At 36.7% G+C, this 20,913-nt stretch overlaps 4 protein-coding genes across 8 annotated transcripts in view; 3 read left to right on the forward strand and 1 right to left on the reverse strand.

Moving 5' to 3' along the window:
* LOC106720311 (calcium-transporting ATPase sarcoplasmic/endoplasmic reticulum type) overlaps positions 1-14,661 on the forward strand; it is a 30,039-nt gene extending 15,378 nt beyond the window's left edge. The window contains exons 3-13 of one of the 5 annotated variants that reach the window (XM_014514932.2): positions 369-386; positions 854-936; positions 1,023-1,127; positions 1,226-2,811; positions 2,885-3,074; positions 4,012-4,159; positions 4,431-4,689; positions 5,172-5,316; positions 10,944-11,153; positions 11,456-11,573; positions 14,306-14,661. In XM_014514932.2, the coding sequence (XP_014370418.2) occupies positions 369-386; positions 854-936; positions 1,023-1,127; positions 1,226-2,811; positions 2,885-3,074; positions 4,012-4,159; positions 4,431-4,689; positions 5,172-5,316; positions 10,944-11,153; positions 11,456-11,573; positions 14,306-14,328 (2,885 nt within the window). In that variant the 3' untranslated portion in view covers positions 14,329-14,661. Of the gene's footprint in view, positions 1-368; positions 387-853; positions 937-1,022; positions 1,128-1,225; positions 2,812-2,884; positions 3,075-4,011; positions 4,160-4,430; positions 4,690-5,171; positions 5,317-10,943; positions 11,154-11,455; positions 11,807-14,305 lie in introns of those variants that run through there. The other 4 variants (XM_014514931.2, XM_014514929.2, XM_014514928.2 and 1 more) reach the window with 4 other exon arrangements.
* Positions 14,662-15,823: 1,162 nt separating this feature from the next.
* On the forward strand, positions 15,824-16,684 carry LOC106720259. The gene has a single exon (XM_014514854.2). It carries the CDS (start codon positions 15,876-15,878, stop codon positions 16,428-16,430), a length of 555 nt encoding a protein of 184 aa, XP_014370340.1. The 5' UTR covers positions 15,824-15,875; the 3' UTR covers positions 16,431-16,684.
* A 239-nt stretch (positions 16,685-16,923) lies between these two features.
* LOC106720258 (neuferricin) lies at positions 16,924-19,090 on the reverse strand. The gene is made up of 4 exons (XM_014514853.2): positions 18,756-19,090; positions 18,405-18,548; positions 18,135-18,321; positions 16,924-17,204 (listed from the first exon to the last, which is right to left on the reverse strand). The coding sequence occupies exons 1-4, from the start codon at positions 19,027-19,029 to the stop codon at positions 17,030-17,032; spliced, it is 780 nt and encodes a 259-aa protein (XP_014370339.2). The 5' UTR covers positions 19,030-19,090; the 3' UTR covers positions 16,924-17,029.
* Positions 19,091-19,468: 378 nt separating this feature from the next.
* Positions 19,469-20,907, forward strand: LOC106720376 (3-oxoacyl-[acyl-carrier-protein] synthase, mitochondrial). The gene has a single exon (XM_014515055.2). The coding sequence runs from the start codon at positions 19,612-19,614 to the stop codon at positions 20,896-20,898; it is 1,287 nt and encodes a 428-aa protein (XP_014370541.2). The 5' UTR covers positions 19,469-19,611; the 3' UTR covers positions 20,899-20,907.
* The last annotated feature ends 6 nt before the right edge of the window (positions 20,908-20,913 follow it).

Below are 20,913 nucleotides of genomic sequence, written 5' to 3' on the forward strand. Positions count from 1 at the left end.
ATATCAAGTGTGAAGATAAATCAGTGTCGACAACATTCCAATATTATATTGTTTGTACAACAACGAATATCAAGATTATTGATAGTCCACATAAGGCCATTCAACGCGTCACAAAATACGTAACGTTCGCTGTCAATGCAAAGAGGTTTACAAAAGATGTCATAACAGTCGTATTATTCGAATCTTGTAACTTTGAAGGCTGTAGATGCTGTTCAGCATATATAAATGTAGTCAATGTATACGTCTTTATGTACGATCGTAACTGCCGAGATAGATTGCATGCATGCTCTGACTGGTTTATCGTCTCTAAAATTTACTCCTTTGATGTTTTATTCAAACCTCTAATTACGGTGCTTTTCTGTTTTCAGAACTGCCTGCGGAAGAAGGTAAGCGAGATAATCATCTCACATATCGATTTGCGTTAGACTAAAGATTACAATCCTCCCCACGTCCATCCGCGTTTCGCTCTAGAAGTAGTGTAACAAGTTATATTTCTAGAGCAAAATTTAAAATTGTAATTTAACATTCATGGCATAAATAAATAATGTTTCTCTCCTTGTAGTCATATCTTTCACGTCAATAAATACTCACGTGGTATTAAATAACAAATAAATATCTGCAACGCACAATTTAATATTCACTAAATCAGATATCAGTTTATTTATAGTATATTTCAATTACCTAGCCACCAAGTTTACGGTTTGTAGAGCGTTACAATTATATAATATCTTGACCTGATTTAATTTCCCGCTCTCGTCGACGATTACGTCAACCTAGAAGCCTTCTAAACGTCTTCTTTAACCACCAAGATTCCAAGTTATATGATATTTTATAAATAATTTCACGTTTATAGGCAAAAGTATATGGCAGCTTGTTCTGGAGCAATTCGATGACCTCTTAGTGAAGATTTTGTTGTTAGCCGCTATTATTTCCTTCGTAAGTATCGACAAGGACACTAAATAGTATACTTATTTATATAAACGTTTTTTCAATATAACCAAAAAGTTTTATTTTTCTTATAGGTTTTAGCTTTATTTGAAGAACACGAAGACGCATTCTCAGCCTTCGTAGAACCATTCGTTATTTTATTAATTCTTATTGCTAACGCTGTTGTAGGAGTATGGCAGGTGAGGTATTCATTTTACTGTAATAAGGTTCCATTAAATTAAATATTCCAATGTATTTATGGACGTTGCAATGTTATAATATGTTCAACACTTTACAGGAACGAAACGCAGAATCTGCCATCGAAGCGTTAAAAGAATACGAACCCGAAATGGGTAAAGTTGTTAGAGGAGATAAATCCGGCGTACAGAAAATCCGAGCAAAGGAAATCGTGCCCGGCGATATTGTTGAAGTATCCGTCGGTGACAAAATTCCCGCCGATATCCGCCTTATCAAAATCTATTCCACCACCATCCGTATCGACCAGTCTATCCTGACTGGTGAATCGGTCTCCGTCATTAAACACACGGATGCCATTCCAGACCCTCGCGCTGTAAATCAGGACAAGAAGAACATCCTTTTCTCTGGTACTAATGTCGCTGCTGGTAAAGCCCGCGGTATCGTTATCGGTACCGGCCTCAACACTGCCATCGGTAAGATCCGCACAGAAATGTCGGAGACCGAAGAGATCAAGACACCGCTGCAGCAAAAACTCGATGAGTTCGGCGAGCAGTTGTCTAAGGTCATCTCCGTCATCTGCGTTGCCGTCTGGGCCATCAACATCGGACACTTTAACGACCCCGCCCATGGTGGAAGCTGGATTAAGGGTGCCGTGTACTACTTCAAAATTGCTGTCGCTCTGGCCGTCGCTGCCATTCCTGAGGGTCTGCCCGCTGTGATCACCACTTGTCTCGCTTTGGGAACGAGAAGAATGGCCAAGAAGAACGCTATTGTCAGGTCCCTGCCCTCCGTCGAAACCTTGGGTTGCACATCCGTTATCTGCTCTGACAAAACCGGTACTTTGACAACCAACCAAATGTCCGTTTCCCGTATGTTCATTTTCGAGAAAATTGAGGGTGGTGACAGCAACTTCCTAGAATTTGAAATCACCGGATCCACCTACGAGCCCATCGGCGACGTTTACCTAAAAGGACAAAAGGTTAAAGCCGCCGAATTTGATGCTCTCCATGAATTGGCCACCATTTGCGTTATGTGCAATGACTCCGCTATCGATTTCAACGAATTCAAGCAAGCCTTCGAGAAAGTAGGCGAGGCCACCGAAACCGCCCTTATCGTGCTCGCCGAGAAAATGAATCCCTTCAATGTCCCCAAGACCGGCCTCGACCGCCGCTCTTCAGCCATCGTCGTCCGCCAGGAGATCGAAACCAAATGGAAGAAGGAGTTCACCCTCGAGTTCTCTCGTGACAGGAAATCTATGTCGACTTACTGCACACCGCTCAAGCCTTCCCGCCTCGGTAATGGACCCAAATTGTTCGTTAAGGGAGCGCCCGAAGGCGTGCTCGACCGTTGCACTCACGCTCGTGTCGGAACTAACAAGGTGGCTCTGAGCAGCACCCTGAAGAACCGCATCCTGGAACTCACTCGTCAATACGGTACCGGCCGCGACACTCTGCGCTGCCTCGCCCTCGCCACCGCCGACAACCCGATGAAACCCGACGACATGGACCTCGGCGACTCCACCAAATTCTACACCTACGAAGTCAACCTCACCTTCGTCGGTGTCGTGGGCATGTTGGACCCCCCTCGCAAGGAGGTGTTCGACTCTATCGTCCGTTGCCGCGCCGCTGGTATCCGTGTAATCGTCATCACCGGTGACAACAAGGCCACCGCTGAGGCTATCTGCAGGTAAAGATATTGTATATTGCCATTACTTGTTTCAGTTTATAAAGTCGTTGTAACGTACATATTCGTTTTGTAGGCGTATCGGTGTGTTCGGTGAGGATGAGGACACTACCGGTAAATCGTACTCTGGTCGCGAGTTCGACGACTTGCCGGTGTCGGAGCAGCGCGCGGCGTGCGCCAAGGCGCGTCTCTTCTCCCGCGTCGAGCCCGCGCACAAGTCCAAGATCGTTGAGTACCTGCAGAGCATGAACGAGATCTCCGCTATGGTTAGTATCACAAAATCACAACATTATGTCATCGACCAAAAAATAACAATAAAAACATTTAATATTTTTGCATTACAGTCATGAGAACTTCCTATTTACATCACACTACATTGTACAACGTAAATATAAAGCAGCGTTATCAGTTAATCGTTCCTTAATACGTTTTATTTTTACTTTAAAACATTTTACGATTAAAAGTCACATCAATAACTTAATATCAATAAACGATAAGGTGAACGTAATCGACCACATTGTATTGACTTTTTAAATAACTTTAATGTGGAGGAATCAAATTTATGTTGTTCATATTATCCTTGTGTAGAAAACATCAAAGCGAATCTGACTTAATGATTCGGAGCAACTAATGGAAATAAATATAGATTATACATAACATAACTCACAACACAATTCGTTCGTGTGATATTTATGCATCGAATAAATTTCTCAATATTTATTGCACTGCCAACAATATTTTTAGGTGGGAGTATTGGCTGGTGTTATTTGATGTTTACATATTATAGCAACCGCTGAGAATGCTTTCCAAATTGTTTACGCGAGCCGGCGAGTCGGCCGGTACTGTTTATAAACTGTTGCGGTCTCTCCTATCAAGACATTATCCTCTATTACAACAACACAACATTACTTAAATGTCTTAATATTAAAAAAAAAACTATCGACTCAGATTTATGATGGGAGTTATCATTTTAAATTGTCAGACTTATAATCTTATTCGATAAAAACTAAAAGACCGTTATTTTTCTATTTATAATTTGGGGTATAAACCTTCTCTAGTATCGTCAGAACATCGTATAAAATTGTCATTAAAATCTGTCCTTTCGTTTAGGAACGCACAAGAGACAAACAATCATAGATTAATTTATATAGAAGGTTTTACTTACGTGTAAAATGTAACCAAACATATCCAATGTAACTTCAGACTGGTGACGGTGTGAACGATGCGCCCGCGCTTAAGAAAGCCGAAATCGGTATCGCTATGGGCTCCGGTACAGCCGTCGCCAAATCCGCCGCTGAGATGGTGCTCGCTGACGACAACTTCTCGTCCATCGTCGCCGCTGTTGAGGAAGGTATACAACAACTTTTTACAATAACAAGAATAACTTGTTATATAATCCTTAATTTTCAAACTTTACTTAAATTTCACAATAAATTAAAAATCGTTTAAAATATTTACACTTTATCCACAACACGTCTTGTAGAATGTTGTTTGAAATAGAACATTTGTTAAGATGTTTTGGTATTTTTGCTTTAAATTTTTTGGTATTTTCCTCGTCCCTGGATTTTTCGTACATTTTCAATACAGTTTTTGAAATAGTAAATAATATCCCCAATTACCAGGTCGTGCCATTTACAACAACATGAAGCAGTTCATCCGCTACCTGATCTCGTCCAACATCGGTGAGGTGGTGTCCATCTTCCTGACGGCGGCTCTGGGTCTGCCCGAGGCCCTGATCCCGGTGCAGCTGCTGTGGGTCAACCTGGTCACTGATGGTCTGCCCGCCACCGCCCTCGGCTTCAACCCCCCCGACCTCGACATCATGGACAAGCCCCCGCGCAAGGCTGACGAGGGTCTCATCTCTGGATGGTTGTTCTTCAGGTTGGTCTTCTACTCTGTTTTGTAAGAAGAAAGTGAGATGGCAATATGTATAATATAAAAATTGAATTTAGTTAATAACTGTTACATTACACAAAGAATAAAAAATATACTGATGTTGTAACTTGAACCGAGATCAATGTCGACGTAAATATAGTTGCAACACGACAACTTTCAAATATTACATAAAATTGATTTCTGTTTAACTAGCAGCACTCAAACATTTATCTTTTTTTTTTAAATTGATGGTAAAATGTTTAAGCTTAATTAAGTTGATACAGAATTTTATATTTTCTGTTTTAGCTCCGTAACTTCAACTGAAAGCAATTTTTTTTAAATACTTTACAATTTCTACGCCATCCTCGCTTTTATGTATAGTTTTAATGAGCCATTTAAAAAAAATATAAGTAAACCTCGCTCCATATCATTTGTATTCTGTTTATATAGTTTTGTTTGTACAATTGACAAGTTGCGGATGTGACCAGGTACATGGCAATTGGTGGTTACGTGGGTATGGCGACTGTGGGTGCGGCGTCGTGGTGGTTCATGTACTCACCATACGGACCACAGATGACCTACTGGCAGCTCACTCACCATCTGCAGTGCCTCAGCGGAGGAGATGACTTCAAGGTAACACCTCTAATTGTTATCAGTCTTTAGTATTTATCACTTTGGCATTCAGTGTGTTAACTACGATATTATTATTTTCATTCATTCATCATCAGCTCACTATACATCCCCACTGAGGCGCTCAGAGCCTACCCTAAGTTAGGGATGACTAGACCATAGTCAACCACATTTGCCCAGTGCGGGTTGACTTCACACATATCTTTGAATGTCTTAGATATGTGCAGGTTGCATCACGATGTTTTCCTTCACCGTAAGAACGTCGGATAAATGTACATATGTAAATCGAAAATCGAAAAACACATTGGTACATGGCGGGATTCGAACTCAGAACCAGCAAATTGCAAGTCAAGTGCTTAACCCCTGACCCACCGACGCTCCCCACCATGTTATTATTAATTGATAATGATGGTAATGGCGCGGGCGCAGACGTCGCATCGCGCTGCGCTTAATTAAACCGTTTAAATAGTCAAACTCAAACAATCTATAAATAAACCGTACAGTGTAGCTCAATACTCTCAGTGCGACTTGTGTTATTGTGGTTTGTGATGGAAACGGCAAGAAATCAGTTTATTCCCAATTAAAGGCGCTTCACTTAACTGCAGCAAAATCCGATTTCAAACGTAATAATAAACATCAGAAAAACAGTAATTCAGTGCGTTTATTTGCCGAACCTAACGTTTGTAAGGAGATAGCTACAGGACTGGTGTGGTGAAAAATAGTTAATCTCTTGTGCTCCGGCGTGAATTTTGTGGGTGTAACTTAAAACGTTTACTTCAAATCTGCAAGTCACGTCGTCGAGGAACAACTTCTGCCAACCTTATTTGTAATTCGACGTATCGCTCAGTACAGTCGTGGCTCAACGGCAGTAACATCACTGCCGTAACTTAGTACGCGGCGGCGAGTGCGACGGTTCGCGTCCGGGAAGCAGCTATCTTTTTGTTTGCTTTTTTTTTTTTTTTTTTGTGTGTTTTGGTTTAAACTTGAGCTATTATTTTTGTATGTTGTATTTTTTTTCCCTTCTAAATTGTAACTGATAATATTTATTACTAGTCTAGTTTATTAATTTTTTTGCTAGAATTGATACATACATTTCAATGTTCCCATTAACTTATATTGTTTTTCGTACCACTTAAGTGTAGCCTAGCCTGTAATTAGTTTAATTAAATCCACTGTATTTAAACTGTAGTAATTTCGTTATGGCAAAGTGCGGAGGATGTGGCAAGTTCTTACCAACTACGGGGACAGACATAATTGTCTGCAGTAAATGCGATTCTCAATATCATCGTGAATGTGTGCGCTTGGCACGTTCAAATAAAGCACCCCGCGAATGGGTATGCCCGGCGTGCTCGTCCAAAAAGTCACGCACCCCACAAACTGTCACTGACGAGAATACAAGCTCGGCACAAACATCACCTATTGCCACCGATATCTTACAAGCAATCGAATCTACTGTGGCTCGACAGTTTGAGAAATTCGAAAAGAAATTCGCGGATTTGACGAAAGACCTTGCTTATCTTCGCGAAATCGGGGAGAGAGTGGCAGCTATAAGTAGTGTGTGTGACGTCCTTCAAACTGAAATAAACTTGAGCAAAGATCACTATTCGAAGTTAGAGGACGAAAACAGAGTATTGCGGTCGACAATTCAGGATTTATCGTCGAGACTCGCCCACGTAGAACAGCAATCACGACAAAATAATATTGAAATAACGGGATTGCCGGAGAACCGTTCCGAGAATCTGATCACCACTGTCGTTCAATTGAAGAACATCGTGTCGTCAAGTATCAAAGAAAACGATATTTTGTCTGTTGTACGCACCAGGAAGGCAGACAAGAACAGCAATCGACCTCGAGCGGTTGTTGTCAAGCTAAGCAGCATTAAAGCCAGAGACGACTTGTTGGCATCAGTAAGTAAATTTAATAAAGCTAACAAAGACGGTAAACTAAGTTCTCAGCATCTCGGTTACGGAGGTACGGTTAGTCCTGTCTTCGTATCAGAGCATTTGTCACCGGTCAACAAAAGTCTTCACGCTGAAACGCGGAAAGTCACTCGAGAGAAGGGATATAAATTCGTTTGGGTGCGTGACGGAAAAATCCTCGTGCGCAAACACGAAGGGGCTCCTGCAAAACAAATTAGGAACTTGGATTCGTTGAAACTGCTTTAACCTTAATTTAATAGAAGTTTTGATGACATTAAAATACGATAAGCATCCACAAAATCAATGTGTCGATAATAGTTCTTCGCACGATGTTCTTACAGTATACTATCAGAACTTTAGAGGTATGCGAACTAAGTTACGAGATATAAATTTGTCAGCATCAACGAAATCCTATAATGTAATAGCAGCCACGGAGACATGGCTCAATTCGGGAGTGGGTGACAGTGAAATTTTTGATTCTCAATATTGCATATACCGGAGAGACAGAAGTACGTCTACGCTAGTAGGTAAAGAGGGCGGTGGTGTACTTCTTGCGGTATCTTCAAACATAAACTCAGTGAGAATGACTAAATGGGAAAGCGAGGTGGAAGATTTGTGGATCCGTCTAAGCTTCTGTCATAATAAGGAATTCAGAAATATTAATATCGGAGTTGTCTACTTGCCTCCTCCCGTGCTTCAGTTAACTTTAGACAACTTTCTACGCAAAGTCTCAAGTATTATGGAAGAAACAGCCAATCCTACAATTATCATTGGTGACTTCAATTTAGGGTTTATAGAGTGGAGGAATGATTCGTGTACTGCGATGAATGGTCTGTCGCCCTATAATTACCAAAACAACCTAGGTTATGCCTTTATGGATTTTTTTTCCTTAAATGGTCTCAAACAATTTAATAGCATTACTAACTGTAATAACAAAATATTAGATTTAGTCTTATGCAGCAGTAATGTAGGTGGCTGTATCGTGAGAAAATGTCTAGATCCTATCTCCAAAGTTGATGAATATCATCCGCCTGTCGAAATTGCTTTTCAATCCATTAAATACTCTACATTAAAGCCTAAGAGTACCTCTAAGTTTAACTTTTTTAAAGCTGATTACGATAAAGTCATTGAAAAATTTAAAGCAATTGACTGGTTAGATATTTTTAAATCTTGTGGCTCAGATGTAAATCTCATGCTTTCTTTGTTTTACGTTAAATTAAATTCAATAATAGATTCAACAGTTCCCACTCGTAATCCTCGTAATACTAAATACCCTCCTTGGTTCACTAAATCTGTTATAAGAACGATAAAAGAAAAAGAAAAACTCAGACGCCGTCTACAGACGTACAAAAACCCGCGGGATGAGTCTGAATTTAGGCTATTAAGTAAAAGGGTACATTCCCTCGTTAAAAGGTGCTACAAAAATTATATATCACAATTAGAACAAAACATCCGTGTTAATCCCAAGTGCTTTTGGTCTTATTTGAAGTCATGTAAGTCTACTACATCTGTCTTACCCTCTGAAATGGAGCTGAACAATGTCACTGCGTCCTCGGGATTTGATATCTGTGAATTATTTGCTCAACATTTCTCTTCTAACTTTACACCATCAACCGATAGCCCAATTCAAGATTTTTCATTAAGCGAATGTGTATTTCCACAAAACACACTAACTCACTTGGAATTAACAGAAGCAGACATCATAAAAGCTATGAAAAAACTTAACATTAATAAAGCATGCGGACCCGATGGGATACCGCCTTTTTTCATTATAAGATGTGCTCAATACCTTGCCCTTCCGTTAAAAATTATATTCAATGCATCTTTATCCTCTGGCACCTTTCCCGAACTTTGGAAAGTTGCGAATATTGTTCCTATATTTAAAAAAGGGGATCGAAAAAATATAAAAGACTATCGTCCTGTGTCATTACTCTGTACATTGGCTAAACTCTTTGAATCTTTAGTAACTCCGGTTCTCTCATCGCACTTGAACGTTGTATTAAAACACCAACAACATGGCTTTAGTAGAAAGAAATCGACTATAACCAATCTGGTATCATACGTTAATGATATATCTACGTCCATAGACTCTAAATTACAAGTAGATGCAATCTATACTGACTTCAGCAGCGCATTTGACAAGGTGGACCACAATATTTTAGCAAAGAAGTTATCTAGCTATGGTGTGCATGGGGTGATCTTAAATTGGTTTCATTCTTACCTTAGTAATAGGAGACAGTATGTAGTCACAGGTGGGTTTAAATCAGAGGCCTTTGTTGTTGCATCTGGCGTGCCTCAAGGTTCACACTTAGGTCCTATATTATTTTTAGCCTTTGTAAATGACATCGTTAATGTTATAAAGAATAGCAACTGCTCAATGTTTGCTGATGACATTAAAATTTATAAATGTGTACAAAGTTTAGCTGACGCTCAATTATTGCAGGACGACATAAACGCTATTGAGAGATGGTGCGAATCAAACAGGATGGTTTTAAACGTCAAAAAATGCTTTCATATAAAATTCACGAAAAAAACTCGGCCTCTTCCTACATCCTATTCGGTAAATAATGTGGTAATGCATGAAGTTTCCAGTATACGCGACCTGGGCGTTCAATTAGATTCTAAGCTCTCATTTATAGACCATATCGACAACATGGTCGGTAAAGCAAACAGAACTCTAGGATTTATTAAAAGGTGCTGCAGGGACTTCAAAACTATTTTGCCTCTAAAAATACTCTATAACGCGTATGTAAGGAGCGTGCTCGAATACGCCTCTCCTGTTTGGAATCCAATGTATCAGTGTCACATTGATAGAATAGAACGAGTCCAAAAAAGTTTCACGAGGTATTTAGTCTATAAAGATAAGACCTGCTCGCGCGAGCTCGATTATGTAAACAGATTAGATCGTTTTAAAATGACGTCTTTAAATCATCGTAGGACTGTAACAGATATATTATTATTATATAAAATTATAAATGGTATGGCTATAGCTCCAGATTTAATCAGCAAGATTGAGTTGCTAGTCCCTCGACATGCGTCTAAAAGATATAGTAGAAAAAGAGATATGTTGATGATTCGCCGTTATCGCTCGAATGTAGGCAGGAATGCACCTATCAATAGAATTTCACGTGAATTTAATGAAACGATTAATAAGTTATCGGATATAGACATTTTCCTTGATTCAGTGTCATCTTTTCTTAAAAAACTTAATGCAACTGTTTCCTTAAAACCGGATAAGTAATATATACATTTTATTCTGTTTGCTTATATTTCATTACATGTTACTAAATTTTTTTTTTTTTGATTGTCACTGCACTTTGTTTTGGATCTCTTTAGATGTGTATAAGTATAATGTTATTTATAGTTTTGTTATTGTGGTACTCTCTTTGATTACATGAATGCTGTGTTTGCCTGTAATTGAAATATGTTTAAGATTACGCTTAGATGAAACTTATGTTTTAAATTATGTATAACTGTGTGTAACATATTTTGTTGGCAACCCTAAATAAATAAAATAAAAATAAAATAAAATAAAATATCAAATATTGTTCTTAATATTTTTGCCATTTTTTTTTCTGCTCTGTGACAAATTTATATTTTGATTGTTGTGATAATTTAAAACTAGTACAGTCACTGGCGTTTATATACTTGTTTTGTTTTGTATGAATTTATGAAATATGTTATTTTATATTTGTATTTTGAATGTTGCAGGGCATCGACTGCAAGATCTTCACAGACCCACATCCGATGACAATGGCGCTGTCCGTGCTGGTCACGATCGAGATGTTGAACGCGATGAACAGTCTCTCTGAGAACCAGTCGCTGGTGACGATGCCGCCCTGGTCCAACATGTGGCTCGTCGGCTCCATGGCACTCTCCTTCACCCTGCACTTCGTCATTCTATACGTCGAGGTCCTCTCGGTGAGTCACTTTATTAGTACTAGCCACGTTCATATTTTACTTTTATTTTTTACTAGCTTTTTCCCGCGACTCCGTCCGCGCGGAATAAAAAAAAATTATAGAAAACGGGGTAAAAATTATCCTATGTCCGTTTCCTGGTTCTAAGCTACCTGCCCACCAATTTTCAGTCAAATCGATTCAGCCGTTCTTGAGTTATAAATGGTGTAACTAACACAACTTTCTTTTATATATATAGATTTTTCAGTTTACATCAAAATAATAATTGAATACATTTGTATGTTTGTGTGTGTGCGTGTGCGCAGGCGGTGTTCCAAGTGACCCCGCTGTCGGTGGACGAGTGGATGACGGTGATGAAGTTCTCCATCCCCGTGGTGCTGCTGGACGAGGTGCTCAAGTTCGTCGCGCGCAAGATCTCCGACGGTAATGCGAGCTCGCTGCAGCACTGGCTCGACGGCATGCAATGGATTGTGCTCATGTGGGCCGTCTTCTTTGGCATCATCCTCTACGGACCCATATAAGCTGGCCCCGCCCTCACCGCAGTGACGTCACCGACCTCCCCCCCAGACCCGTTTGATTCATAACTTAATACCTCCCTACCTACCCCCATTTCTGCGCTACCCACTTACCATTGTTTGTTACATCCCATACACTGTTTTTTGCAACATGAGATTTATAAGAAAATCATCCAAAATATTTTTTATGATCACAACAAATTCTTTAAAGATTTTATTTTAGATATTATTTTGATCTATTTTTTTTGTTGTTTGTTGAAAAATTTCAACATGTTATTTATAATTTTAATTAATGGGCATATAGTCAATACAGTTATTTCTGCCATGACCTTAAACATTAACTTATAACGGCCATTGTTGCCGTTGCGAAGTGTTGTGTGAAGTCTCATGTTGTATGGACAATGTATGAGTGGGTGGTGCGGAGACCGCTGTGGAAACCAAGAGACTATGAGCGCGGCTCACCACAGCATCTAACCGTTTGAATGCTAATCCCGGAGCACAGATGTGTGAAGTGATGTTAGTGCACGTGTTCGCGTTTGGACCACTGAGGACCCCGCGGTGATACAGCAACAGAACATTGTAATGGCGGTGCTACTTGATTCAACCTCTACTTTAAGTTTTGTAGCGGTCTCTCATAGATTTATATCTAATTGAAGTTTGCATTTTGCTCGTGCGAGACAATAAATTAATTTCCTTAAAACTTCATAGCCCTTGTACTATGTTATCTATCGTGTATATAACACGATAAGCGGCTGTGAAGACCATCCTATTATACGGAAAACCAAATTTTCTATTGGTTATTACAAGGTTTATTAAAGGCTGTAAGTTTACAAATGTTATTTAATGAGGTTTTTTTTTTAGAAGATGAAATGTTTTGTCTAATTCTACTGTAACGAACTCGCACACAGCTCAGTACCTTGTCCTTGTGGACTGCAGACATATTTAACTTTTAATGAAGATTTCAATGCATATATACATAATATGAACACTATGTCATCAGAAATCTAATATTAAACGGTCAATTGTCATGACTATGTGGTTAGGAAAGAGCTGTCATGAGTTGTCATTATTCAAATAAATATAAGTGCGATGTAGTATTTTAATGAATTAAAAATAAAATGAAGTAAATAACGTTGGAAGTATCTTCAATTTTTAACATTAATTATGGCCGATAGAATTACCTTTACACAACAAGATGGTTGCACAATACAAAACAACCATAGAGTAAATAATATTATAGCCTATATATATGATAGCCTATATATATATGTATTGAAGTCTTTATACTATATCTAGTAATGTGCATTGTTAGCATATAGTAATTTATTGTAAGTATATGGTTAGGCTCAGCGGTTACTTTTTTTATTTTATTTTTTTCTACAATTCTCTGCTTCTCGTGTCCTTTTACTTGTGGTCGCTTGTTAACATACCAGAATGCACTTTATTCCATTTTTTTACGTCTTTTTCTGATCGGACAGTGTTCTGCAAATGCTGGTTTGTATGCCTAATTCTAACTTTTGTTTTTTTTTTGACTAATTTAATGAATGTGTTATGCGTAATAACTTATGTACATTGTTCGGAACATTTGCAAATAAATCTGTGACTCGTTATTTTAAAATTCTTACCATTTAGCTATCTTCTATATATTATAAATGTGGAATAATTAATGGAAGCAATATACTTATTGTACAAACACAATAACGAATAGTTAAACTTTTTTATAGATTTGTTCAATAAAGAAAAATGAAATAGTTAATAATCGGTAGTATTGGGAATAATCACTGCAACTTACTTGGACATAGAAAAATTTAATCTTTAGAAACATAATATCATAAGTTTTACAAAATTGTAACAACTTAATTTGTCCGTTTTATTTAGAATTAAGGTACAAGTCCGTACATACATAAGTCTTTTTTTAATGATAAGATTGTGCATGTTTGAGATGCATGCTCTCTCATAGAGAGTGCAGTTTATTTGATTGGATTTGATTTGAGACAAATAATGTTAAGATAAATATTAATTGTATGTAATTATAAAGTTACATTGAAGCCATCGAACACACACACACCGACACTGCACAATGAAGGGCATGCTCAAAATTTGTTATGAACATCCTCCACCCCTCCGACTCTCGTATACCAAAATGTAGTGAACACAAACAGTTAAACATCCTCCCCTTGATTTACGTTAATTAAACTATCGAACCAAACGTTTGTTATTTTCCTTTTTTCTCAATATAAAAACAACCTTCCATTCTATATTTTTAATGACTTGCACACTCCTCGATTTGGATAAAAAGAACAGGTACAGTTTCCGCACAATTTACTAACGTCTGTGTTGTTTTATTTTTCCTGCTAACACTACTAAAAGTTTTGCAAGCTTAATGAAAATAAATTGCTATTTGAAATTTTAATTCCATTCTTATAATAAAAATAAATTTTAATGTATCGGTTTATTATATGAAACGACACCAAATAAGACGAAACGTTGTCCACTTGGAAAGTGTTGACAGTCCTTTCGCTCTATTCGGGCAGTCGTATTGCAAAACTTATCAAATGGGCACAATTTCGAGACGAGTGCCCGCCCTCCCCCTCCTGTCTCCGTCCCGCATGCACTAACGTGGTGTTGTCTGCCCCCCAGCCCAGCCGACGTGGAAGCTGTAAGCGCCGGGAGTCGCCGTAGCACCGCACGCATATATTCCATGAACACTCATTGTTTGTTGTGATCCCGCAGTGAAAAACTACACATAAAATATAACTCGGAGATTTTCGTGATCTCTCCGCACAGAGTAAGTTCGGTCGGCGGCGTTCGAGCGCGCACCACATTAACGGTAACATTGTTTTGCAGCGAACGAGGTGGTGGTTGACAAGTGGTAACCGACCCACCATCGATCGATCAGTACATAGTCCCTCTGCCACTCGGACCGCCCCCGACTCCCGATATAACCATTGGCTTTTAGTTTCTGCGAAAGTTTACTCGGGAGCCCGCCGCCGCAGCTGCGATCACCAGAGCGGACGTGTTCATAACGTGTATATACAGTATACTTTAGGAGGTTTAATCAATCGTTTTGTTAAATTACGTTGTTTTCTCAAAGACTACATGGTGCCCGTCGACAGAAGCAGTGCGATAAACTATTGTGTACTTAAGTTGACAGCATGCTATTAATTTATTATTATATATTTATGTTATTTCTAGTTTGCTTATCTAGAGTCGAATCTATACTTCTATTAGTGCTGACGCCTCGACGAGCAATATGGTGTCTGTAAGGGAAGGATATACTTATTATCCAGTGTTCGGGACTTAATAGGTCCAAAAAATTAAACATACCTGTACATTTTAATGTATTATTGTTTTGTACAATAAATCGTTATAAAATTACTGGTGTTTCTTTTAAAAATAAAAAAACTTACCTATATATCTATAAATAATATGAAAGGCTTTTAAGAAAGATGATTCACAACTAAATATATAAAAGCAGCTTGCCGCTATAAATAACTTCTGCTAGAACATTGAGTTAAAAAGAAATACCATTTTATAGCTGAGTTGAAAGCAAATAACGAAAAATAAATTAACACAATTTTTATACTTTAGAAATATTGAAAAAACGAATTTGGCGCCATATTTAAAAGTTATATTTCAACAACAGATAATTTACATGTAAAAATTTTTACAGTCATAATAAATAAATGTATTAAGAAATATATTGATTATGATTATCAACATACTTAAAAATCTATACCAAAAATTTAAATAATTCAATTCAATTTCCAAGCAGTGGCTTTTAGGGAAAAATTTAAATAAAATAGCAAGATAGTTTGACAGTGACAGATTTGCAGTTAAGAGCAAGAGCTGTCAAAATATATCGCTAATTAAAAAAAAGCACTTTTTAATCTTATCAAACTGTCAATTCAATTTGGTTGCCTGTGAGACTGGATAGAAGCTTGTTAAAAAAGCCGAAAAGCTGCAAGTTTTCTGTTACAGACAGATAGATGGTGGGTTGTGATAGATGATGAAGTTAAGAATATGAGTTGGGACCCGTGGTAAAATGATCAGTTTGTGAAAGCAGTAAATGTAACGTTAATTTTCAAATTGAAGAGTTCGATTGCCAGAAAAATTAATGTAAGTCTGTAATTTTTATATAAAACTACTTTAAAAAGTTATTATATTACTAAATGTCATGATAACTGTTGTACGACAATAAACATTTAGTATGGACTCTGAGCTGCCAAATAAAATGGCACACTTGGATATAATGGAAATTGATGAATCTGTAGCGGAGGAAGCAAATAATGAAGAAAATGTAACTGCTACAACTTCACGTGTTTTAAGGAAGCGAAAGTCATTGGCAATCGAGCCACCTAAACTTTCTAACCGTCGAGTTAGTATAAGACCAAGAAAGCGTAATATTAAAGAAGATGCAAATCAAAAAGAAATTGAAGCTCTGTATCTTAACAAAAAAGTAAAAACATTATCTCAAACACTAGAGACAATTTATGAAGAGCCAAAAGTAAATGCCTCTGGCTCAGAGACAAATATTCATGGCAGAAAAGTTAAAAGATTACTAACATTTCAATTAGGCAGCCATTACACTAAAGAGAAAATAAAAAGGCGACGAGCAAAAATCAAAAAGCTCCTGGGGAATAAAACATTTTTGAATAGAAAAAAAATTCCAATGCAAGTGTTTCTTAAAACCATTGAATGTCTCGATCTGGATGAAGTTGTACATTCAGAAAGTAAAACCATAGATGATGGACCCAACTCATGATCATCATAATTCTAAGATTCACCTCATTTTTAGCCATTTTTTTAGTTATTTCTTAGTACATATTTACTAAAAGCAATATGTAAGTTGTAATGTTTGAATTATGTGTAATCTGATCATGTGTTTAATTACACAACCTAGTTTTATTTCTATTCCCACAAATAATTTCTTTCAAATTATTGCAATAATTGTTAAATGTGTGGTACAAATAAAGTAAATAATTTACTAGGCACAATGAAAGAGAATTTTGCATTGACATTTAACCGTCTAATTCTTTTTTTTTTTGTACTGCATAGAGGCAGGGAAAATGCAGACTGACTGACAAAATTTTTCTGAAACATCTTTTTTACTTCTATTGTAAAAAAAAATATTTAGCAGCCTTAAACGAAGATAAAAAAAAATTTAGATGTATTCACGCTAGCAACATAGTGCTAGGCTCTTGATTATTGTTTATTGGTCAGAAAAATAAGTACAAGTTACTCTTCTTTACATATACTTTTAAACTTACTTTTGTAAAAAATTATACAATAAATACTAAGTTACTTACAGAAGTTTTTAGACATTTTTTTTTACAAATATATGAGAACATTAAAATGGAATGTTTAGGTATTAAATATTTTGCACATTGTTGAGGTATCAGGACAATCAGCATACTTCTTCAATAAATTTGTACTATCACTGTCCATGTCGTAGTTCACACACACACAACGTGGTTTCTCTTCGCCAGGTGTAAAGAGTTGCCTTGGTACACCCACCCAGTTGCGTGCAATACCACCACTGTAAAAACATATCACTTTCAAATTTTCATCTCCTTTATGAATCCTATCTTACTAATGTTATAAATTCGAAAGTTTAGATCGATAGATAGATGTTTAATTGAAGGTATCTCTGGAACGGCTCAATGGATATTGATGAAATTTGGTACAGATGTAGAACATAGTCTGGAAGAACACAATTTATGTGTAAATATTTGTAAGAAGCTATTTATAAGTTACTCTACCATAAAAAAAATTATCAAAATGGCCTAAATATTGTTAAGATCTGTGCCTGTATTCAATAATAAAATTTATATCTTACAAATTTCATCTTTATCTATATATATAAAAGAAAGTCGTGTTAGTTACACTATTTATAACTCAAGAACGGCTGAATCGATTTGACTGAAAATTGGTGGGCAGGTAGTTTAGAACCAGGAAACGGACATAGGATAATTTTTACCCCGTTTTCTAATTTTTATTCCGCGCGGACGGAGTCGCGGGTAAAAGCTAGTATTTGATAAAAGAGTATACTTTCATCTTGATTACAAAAGCTATTAATTTTTATATATTATCTGAGGTATTATTTAAATATAAACTAGAACAAGGTTTTTTATATGTGACTAGCTGTCGCCCGCGACTCCGTCCGCGCGCCGTTTAAAAAAAAAACCTAATAGCGGTATGAAAAAATTGATGCGATTGAAAACTGATTCTCAGACCTACCAAATATGCTCACAAAATTTTATGAGAATCGGTCAAGCCGTTTCGGAGGAGTTTAACCACAAACACCGCAACACAAGAATTTTATATATTAGATATTAAATGAACAGGTGGGATGTAGACAAAATAAATACCTATTTTACAGCCTAAGAGAATTGAGTAGATATTTTTTAATTTTCTTGCTCATGGTTAGATAACCTTTAAGTTTAATAGCACAAAAATGTTGTATAACCTTGTTTTAGTGCACCACACACGTGAACCCTCTTCTTCATTCCAAGCAATGTTGCACGGAGGGTACTTGAGATTATCTTTCTCCTGATTAATTTTTTCTGTCTCACATTCTTTTAACTTGCTTTTGAATTGTTTAAAGTAATTTGTTTCTGTACCATGTTCATCATAGTATCTTCCAATTAAAAATCCTGTAATTATAATGTGGATAGTTTCAAAATTAAGCACAATTTTATGGACTTATGAAAAGTTAACTTAATAGTTACTAACTTACCTACAAACTTATACTTTTTTCTATAAGTTTTCCGCCAATTTAATAATGTAGATAAGTCATTACAAGACAAATCTAATACATGATCTTTCATAGAGCTTTCATCATTAAAATTCCCAGTAACAAGTGCTCTTGATCCATCTTTACCTAAAACATTTACTCTGTTAGTCTATTATAATATTTTTCTAATTTTATTTAAGCAATGGACTGCAGAAATGCTGTATGGTTTAGAAACATTCAATTCTTAATTTAAATTATTTCATTAAGATTTGATTATATCACATTAAATTACAGAAGATTACAATAATACAGGTGATTTTGATAATATTTCTTATAGTGAAAACAATTACAAACCAATGAAATAGTGGTAAGAGGAGCCTCGTTCATAATGTTGTCTACCATCTGTCACATCAAAAACTTGTCCAAGCACAGCCATATAAAGCTTGTCTTGGACATGTCCATCATACTGGTTCAGCTGTTCTTGTGAGAACACCAATCGATGACCTCTCGGTTCAGTGGTAAAATTTTGTAGCTCTTCATATTTTTTATAACACAAAACACTTATTATAATTACTATTATCGATACTGAAACTTTAATGTTCCTACGGAAACAACTATACAAACCCATTGTTTTTATCAAATACTGAGAAATACATCGTCAAAGATTTAACTGATTCTAAAAGTGGTGAAAGTAAAAGTACCTAATAGAAGTAATCAACAAAATTACATTTACAAAATAAATCAAATGACAGTGACATATCAATGTCAATCAAAATCTTGTCAGAAGTAATTTGAGTTTAACCAATGTTCTTTTTTTTATTTATTCCCAAGAACAAAAAATAATATTGAGGAAAGCATATTTGGCTTTACGAGATACTACACCATCATATTTCATTAAATAGCATAAACTAAAAACAAATTGTAATATTGACCTTAGTTGCCTTTGCCTATGTTCTTTGACATAATTGATGACATATTAAATATGACGTGACCAAAACCAAACCAAAACACAAATAAAAATAATTGTACCCTAACAAAACTTGTATTAAGTAGCAAATGTATTAAATGATAATAATAATCAAATTCCTTGGCGAGGTTCCTTCTTAATAAGTTTATGTTTATAGCGTATACATTTAAAAAAGAGACAATCTCGACTTCCTTAATTTTATATCAACAAATGAATTAATGAGCAATAGTAACTATTCCTACAATGAATTTAGTACAACAAGTTAGGTACTTAACAAAATTTCAATCACAAAGGCGTGTTGTAGTTACCGGTTTAGGTGTCGTTTCTCCTATTGGAACTGGAACTAAATTAGTTTGGGACAATCTATTGAAAGGACATTGCGGTATTGTTTGTCTTCAGGAGGAAGATTACAAAAAACTGCCATGCAGAATAGCTGGATTGATTTCAAAACAAGATGATGACATCCAAAAAGCATTGTCGAAGGCTAATTTAAAATCTATGGCACCGGCTACATGTCTGGCACTTGTAGCTACAGCAGAGGCATTAGTTGATTCTAAATGGTTTCCTGAATCTGATAGAGAAAAAGAAATTACAGGAGTAGCTTTAGGAATGGGAATGATAGATCTGAAGGATGTTTGTGATACAAATGAGGCATTAAAAATAGGTTATAATAAAGTAAGTCCTTTTTTTGTTCCAAGAATCTTACCAAATATGGCAGCTGGTCAAATAAGTATAAAATATGGCTTTCGTGGGCCAAACCATTCGGTATCTACAGCTTGTGCCACTGGAGCACATTCAATTGGAGATGCATATAGATTTATTAAATATGGAGATGCTGATGTTATGGTATGTGGTGGTGCTGAATCCTGTATAAGTCCTTTAGCCATTGCTGGTTTTTGTCGCTTGCGGGCACTAAGCACATCCTTTAATGATGAACCTGAAAAAGCATCTAGGCCTTTTGACCAAAAGCGTGATGGTTTTGTAATGGGAGAAGGAGCAGCGGTGTTAGTCTTAGAAGAGTATGAGCATGCATTAAGAAGAAATGCTAAAATATATGCTGAAATTTTAGGTTATGGCCTGTCAGGTGATGGATCACATATAACAGCCCCCAGAGAGGATGGAAGTGGTGCAATATTATCAATGAGTAGAGCTCTGCAAGATGCCAATATTACAAAAAATGAAATCACTTATGTCAATGCTCATGCCACATCCACACCAATAGGAGATGGCATTGAATCAACTGCTATAAAGAAACTTTTCGGTGAACACAGTTCTAAAATATCTGTGTCTTCTACTAAAGGGGCACATGGGCATCTTCTTGGTGCCGCTGGAAATTTAGAGGCTGTTTTTACTATTTTGGCATGTCACCATGGTGTTATACCTCCTACATTGAATTTAGAAAACCCTGTTGATGATTTAAACTATGTCACCAAAGTACCAGAGAAATGGCACACAGAAAGAAGAGTTGCACTTAAAAATTCATTCGGATTTGGTGGGACCAATGCAACTCTTTGTATTGCGCAAATATGAATGTTTTGACAATAA

This window comes from Papilio machaon, chromosome 4 (genome assembly GCF_912999745.1).
Source record: "Papilio machaon chromosome 4, ilPapMach1.1, whole genome shotgun sequence".
Taxonomy (NCBI): Eukaryota; Metazoa; Arthropoda; class Insecta; order Lepidoptera; family Papilionidae; genus Papilio; species Papilio machaon.

Coding starts and splice junctions, on each gene's coding strand:
- LOC106720259 (XM_014514854.2), top strand. CDS start 15,876: ATGGACTCTGAGCTGCCAAATAAAATGGCACACTTGGATATAATGGAA.
- LOC106720376 (XM_014515055.2), top strand. CDS start 19,612: ATGAATTTAGTACAACAAGTTAGGTACTTAACAAAATTTCAATCACAA.
- LOC106720258 (XM_014514853.2), bottom strand. CDS start 19,029: ATGGGTTTGTATAGTTGTTTCCGTAGGAACATTAAAGTTTCAGTATCG. Junction 18,549..18,755: donor CTCTTACCACTATTTCATTG/GTTTGTAATTGT, acceptor TAAATGTTTTAG/GTAAAGATGGATCAAGAGCA. Junction 18,322..18,404: donor AAAAAAGTATAAGTTTGTAG/GTAAGTTAGTAA, acceptor TTATAATTACAG/GATTTTTAATTGGAAGATAC.